Source organism: Cololabis saira, chromosome 14 (genome assembly GCF_033807715.1).
Source record: "Cololabis saira isolate AMF1-May2022 chromosome 14, fColSai1.1, whole genome shotgun sequence".
NCBI lineage: Eukaryota > Metazoa > Chordata > Actinopteri > Beloniformes > Belonidae > Cololabis > Cololabis saira.
Window position 1 is genome coordinate 42,456,725 of NC_084600.1, and position 6,000 is coordinate 42,462,724.

The window sequence follows — 6,000 nt, forward strand, 5'->3', positions numbered from 1 at the left end:
TCTCTTTCTCACTCTATGTTCCTTGTGGATGCAGCATGGACACAGCAGCTGGGCCTCCTTCAGCTCCAGGTCGGTCCAAAGGCGTTCACGTCGAGGCATGCAGGGTGTCTGGTTCGGCTTACTGGGGCTCGGAACCTTGTGGGTTATTCGTGCAGCTCTCCAGACAGACGCTTCTTCGGTCAACGATCACAGGAGGAGGCCGGTCCATAGCTGGTCGCTCCTGGTGCTAATAATGGTGGTTCCTGCTCACGGGGGACCCCATGGGACCGTGGACAGGTCCGAGGCAGCAGAGACCTGGAGGGGAGAGCAAAATAGAAGAGACAAGAGGGAAGAGAGCGAGGAGAAGAGAGCTTTTCCTTTTATAGCTGGCCCAGGAAGTCAAGGCACCCCCTGTGGCTTGGGGTCTTTGTCCAATCAGGGGCTGCTCCTTGTCTCCTTGTTACTGCATGGCCTTAGATGCAAATTCTGTTTGCTTTGAGTCCATGGGGGTTTTCCTTTGTTCCAAACCATGTGGTCAGGTGTCATAAACTCGAGGCTGGTCTTAGAACAAAGACTTAAGTTGGGCCTGAAAGCTCATCCAAAGTCCAAAGTTCACATAATCACACATTTCACATGAGTTCATAATCACATAGGACTGTGGCCCAACAGTCCCATTGTCTTGGTATTTTACCAAGAGCTTTCTTCAAGAACATATTACTTATCAGAATCTGATTCAAATAGTAAACTCATCCATTTTGTCAGGTGTTTTCCCCCAGACCTTGAAGATATCAATCATCAAATCACTGCTGGAAAAAAAACAACAATCTGAACAATTTGCTAAAGCAAAATTATAGACACTTCTCAAATCTTCTGTTCATAAAGAAGGAATTGAAAAAGCTGTGTTCCGACAGTTAAATACCTTCTTACCTCTGACCAACTGTTTTGATGTCTTCCAGTCTGGTTTTTGTGCTCACCACAGCACTGAGACTGCCCTTGTCAAGATGTTCAATGACCACATAAATACAGACTGTGGAAGAACCACAGTGCTGGTATTGTTGGACCTCATGGCATAATTTGACACTGTTGACCATGGTACATTACTAGAGCGACTGGAGAATCGTTTCTGACTTTCTGGCACAGTACTTGACTGGTTTGATTCTTACTTAAAGGACAGGGACTACTTTGTGTCAATAGGTAACTTTACATCGGAATCAATGAAAATTACATGTGGAGTTCCCCATGGTTCTATCCTAAGATCCCTCCTATTTAACATCTACATCAGGGGTGGCCAACCCGCGGCTCGCGAGCCACATGCAACTCTTTGCCTGGTGTCATGCGGCTCTTGCACTTTTATGTGAAAGACAGACACGTAGGAAGTGGGGGCAAAATATGCCGCAACTGGAATTGAACCCGCGTAGCTGTACAGGGGAAGGTGTACATAAGTCGCTTGCTCAACCCGTTGAGCTATACAGGCACACACATTGTCATGGATACATTGTTGCTTCCCTGACATGGAATGATATGCTGTGATAAGGCTTTAGAATAGAAGCCGTGGTACAGTATATGCTCATTATACCATAATTAACAACCAATCAGATTGCAGGATTTCACCATTCCGTTTTATGTTATTTTTATGTATCAGAGAGAGCAGGGAGTGAGGGATGGGGCAGTTGATGTGAGCATGTGTACAATGTGGCTCTTTGCAGTAACACAGTAACCAATTGTGGCTCTTAGCCTCTGACTGGTTGGACACCCCTGATCTACATGTTTCCACTAGCTCAGATAATAAACAACAACATAAGTTTCCATAACTACACAGATGACACATAACTTTACATTACAACAGAAGTGAGCAATTCTGGTCCTCTGGGGCCGGTGTCCATGCAGTAACACCACTTCGTCCTCCAGCTCAGAGCAGAACCTGGTGTTCGGCACCAGACTGGACTGAGACGGAGCAGATCCTCCCTTAATTAAGCTTAGATGTGTTATGACTCTGTGGTTAACGTCGTGCTCCTCTGTTCTGCTTCTCCTGCAGGCAACTGTCGGAGGAGAACGCCAACCTGCACGAGTCGGTGGAGAAGGAGAGCACGGAGAAGAAGCGTCTGAGCCGGAACAACGAGGAGCTGCTGTGGCGTCTGCAGACCAGCCCCCTGATGTCCCCGGCCTCGTCCCCGCTGCACCGCCCCTTCTCCACGTCCCCCGTCCCTTCATCCCCGCCGGGCACGGGCTGCGACTCCCCCTCCCACTGCCACGGCTGCCCCCAGCAGGCCCAGTACTGCTCCCCCTCCCGCTGGCCCAATCAGAACCTCTCCCCCGGTCCGGCCACGCCCACCCACAGAGCAGCCGCCAATCAGAATTACTCCCCCGGGCCGGCCACGCCCACCCACAGAGCAGCCGCCAATCAGAATTACTCCCCCGGTCCGGCCACGCCCACCCACAGAGCAGCCGCCAATCAGAATTACTCCCCCGGTCCGGCCACGCCTACCCACAGAGCAGCCGCCAATCAGAATTACTCCCCCGGCCCGGCCACGCCCACCCACAGAGGGCGCTGTAATTCAAATTCGTTTGTTTCCTCTTTGCAGAGTTAAACCTCCCGGTCTTGACCTTCCCAAACCCCCTACAGCCGTTTGTCTCCATCATGTGAAAGTGAGGAGATGATTGGACGTCTTTGTCCCCAGATTCACATTTCTGTGCCACAATGACGTGTTGAAGAGTAGACTGTAAATATTGTAAAGTTAAAGTCCCCCTGCATGGGTCGTCACGCGTCCTGCAGTCGTTGAGATGAGACGTAGCACACGTTGGTCACCTGAACACGACGCGCTCACATCCCGGCTGTGATGTACGGAAGAGTATCAGGGCCATGCAGGAGAAAAAATATTTGAGAGGGGAAGATTTTTTTTTTATTATTGTGCACTTTGAGAAAAAAGTCGAAATGTCAAGATTGATGTTGAAATACAATTTTGAGAAAAAAGCCGAAATTTCGAGAATAAAGTTAAAATATAATTTCGAGAAAAAATTCAAAATGTTGAGATTAATGTTGAAATACAATTTCGAGAATAAAGTTGAAATTTCGTGAATAAAGTTGGAATTTTGAGGATAAAGTTGAAATACAATTTCATGAATAAAGTTGAAATGTCGAGATTAATGTTGAAATACAATTTCAAGAACAAAGTCGAAATTTCATGAATAAAGTTGAAATTTTGAGAATAAAGTTGAAATACAATTTCGAGAAAAAAAGTTGAAATGTCGAGAATAATGTTGAAATACAATTTCGAATAAAAAGTCAAAATGTCGAGATTAATATTGAAATACAGTTTCAAGAATAAATTTGAAATTTCATGAATAAAGTCGAAATTTCAAGAATAAAGTTGAAATTTCGTGAATAAATTTGGAATTTTAAGGGGGTAAAGTTGAAATACAATTTCTTGAATAAAGTTGAAATGTCGAGATTAACGTTGAAATACAATTTCAAGAACAAAGTCGAAATTTCATGAATAAAGTTGAAATTTTGAGAATAAAGTTGAAATACAATTTCGAGAAAAAAAGTCGAAATGTCGAGATTAATGTTGAAATAGAATTTCAAGAATAAATTTGAAATTTCATGAATAATGTTGAAATACAATTTCGTGAATAAATTTGAAATGTCTCCTCTGGTCCATCAAATCCAGTTAGGAGAGCGACTGACAGCTCTGCAGCAGCAGCTGTAACTAACTAACTAACTTACATCCTTGGAGTGGAACGTTAAGGGTACATTTCTGAAGTTATGCAACTGCATATGAAAATTTTGACTTTTTTTTTTCTCGAAATTGTAGTTCAACATTATTCTCGACATTTCGACTTTTTTCTCAACATTTTGACTTTTTTCTCAACATTTCGACTTTTTTCTCGAAGTGCATAATGAAAAATAAATCTTCCTCATCTAAAATATTATTTTTATTTTCCTCCTGCCTGGCCCTAATACTCTTCCGTAGTGATGAGCCTCGTTAGGATTAGTTTTTATCCATCCGGAAGATTCCCCAACGAAGCGCCTTATTCCCGGTCCTGCCGCCGCACCAGCAGGAGAACCAGTTTCCTTTCTACAGAACTTTGGACCCAGAATTGGTTTGTATATCGAAAACAAAAAGGTCTATTAAGCATTTTTCTAATAGTGATAGTTTTACCCCCCACCCCACGTGGAAGCCCAGCCATTTCTACCAGCAGAACTCAAAGAAAACCAACCGTCTCTTCAAACCAGGTCTTCCTGCAACACACTTTCACTTCTGGGATCCCTCAGGTCAACTTGCAAAAAAAAAAAAAAGATTCAAATAAAACAAACTATGTCTGCCATTTTGTATTTACCTCACGTGCAGCGAGCAGGGAGCTCGCTGGGGGCCGAGGGGGCGAACCCAGCACAGGACTACTGCGCTCAATGTCGTGCGTTTCTTTATGATGTGACGTTTCTATTTCATTTATTTATTTCATGTATTTTGCTAATGAAGCAGGCATGTTCTGTGAAAGTCTTCCAGTTTAAATGTAAAACTTATTATCGCTATAATCTTTCTCGTAAGCTCGAGGATAAACGCTGTTTGTGACTTTAAAACGTCTCTGGTGGGACGCAGCTGCAGATCCTCACGCAGGCGGTTATACGCTAACTTTCAGCAACCCCGGGGGGCAATTACACGTCTTATGCAAATGAAAGGAAATAAATACGACCCTCTCGGCAAAAAGGGAGCACGGGGTCTTCAAACACCGCATCCAGAAAAGAACTGAATTCTCCCACGGATGCAGGTATTTACATATACCGTATTTTCTGGACTATAAGCCGCTACTTTTTTCATAGGTTTTGAACCATGCAGCTTATACAAAGGTGCAGCTATTCTGTGGATTTTTCTTCCACCACTCGCGACGCTCTAACCGGAATTAGAATCAAAACTAAGACAAAATAAATGCAAAGAAGAATACGCTACTTCTTCTTTAGCAGATAGAAGTAGAAGCAGATTTCAAACAGATAAATAAATACCGGTTATTTTCATGTCAACATGTACATCATTTACAATTCAAAATCGTTCCGTACATGTAGTAAATATCTAATCTAACAACAAATATCTGCGGCTTGCATATCTTTTTTTTTTAAATAAAGCGGATGCAGCTTGTATAGGTTTTTATTGTATCTGTAGGAATTTTTCTCGTTTTTCTTCCGACGGAATGAGGGCCTTTTTTCCCCCTAAACGTGCCCCAAAAGTCACCAATTTTGCATGCAAGCCAGGCCTGGCAAAAAATTTGATATTTAATGGTTACATTAATGGGCGTGGTCTAATGGCTCAACAGCGCCCCCTAGAAAACTTTGTGCCTCAAGCCCCACAATACGGTTTGATGTACATGCACGAAAATCGGTACACACCTGTATCATGTCACAACTTAAAGAAAAGTCTCTTGGCCCCTTCTTCTGATTGGTCCATATTTGATAGTTCCTACTTTCTGCCATAACTTTTGAATGGTTTGGCATAAAGAGTCATGGTGGTGTCATCAGACTTAGTTTTGAGTCCTTGACCTTTATTGGTGAAAATTGCACGCACGAGGGCCCGTTCATCACTGCTTGCAGCTTTAATTTTAATTATTTTTTTAAAAATCGAGCGGATGCGGCTTGTATGCAGGTGCGGCTTATAGTCCAGAAAATACGGTAACCGTCCTCTGATTGGAGGCGGCTGCCGGCGGGTCAGAAGAGAAGCGGGTCATCCCTTCGTTCTCCTCTCGGTGATGCACCGAGGTCGCGACCCGTCCGAGCCCGACCTCTCCAGGAGATCCAGGTCTGCTTATCTCACCCAGCTTTTCTATCTTTTACAGACGACACTGAATTCTTCGTGTGCAACGATGTATTGTTCAGGGAACTTTTTCTGTAAATTGAACGATTACAAATTCTTTCAATTTCCTTTTGTACAACATACAATCTGTCACTGCACCTCCGGATATACGAGCGAAGACGCCAACCTCCGGTGTGTTAACATGATTCTAGTGCGTAGAGTAGGTGATCGCTGCCTCAGG

General features: G+C 43.8%; 1 protein-coding gene across 1 annotated transcript in view; it reads left to right on the forward strand.

Annotated features, from left to right (window-relative positions):
* The window catches only part of mtus2a (microtubule associated tumor suppressor candidate 2a), an 89,809-nt gene extending 86,695 nt beyond the window's left edge, over nt 1-3,114 (forward strand). Inside the window, exon 17 of the mRNA XM_061739278.1 lies at nt 2,015-3,114. Coding sequence (XP_061595262.1) covers nt 2,015-2,567 — 553 coding nt within the window. The 3' untranslated portion in view covers nt 2,568-3,114. The remainder of the gene's footprint in view (nt 1-2,014) is intronic.
* Nucleotides 3,115-6,000: the final 2,886 nt, after the last annotated feature.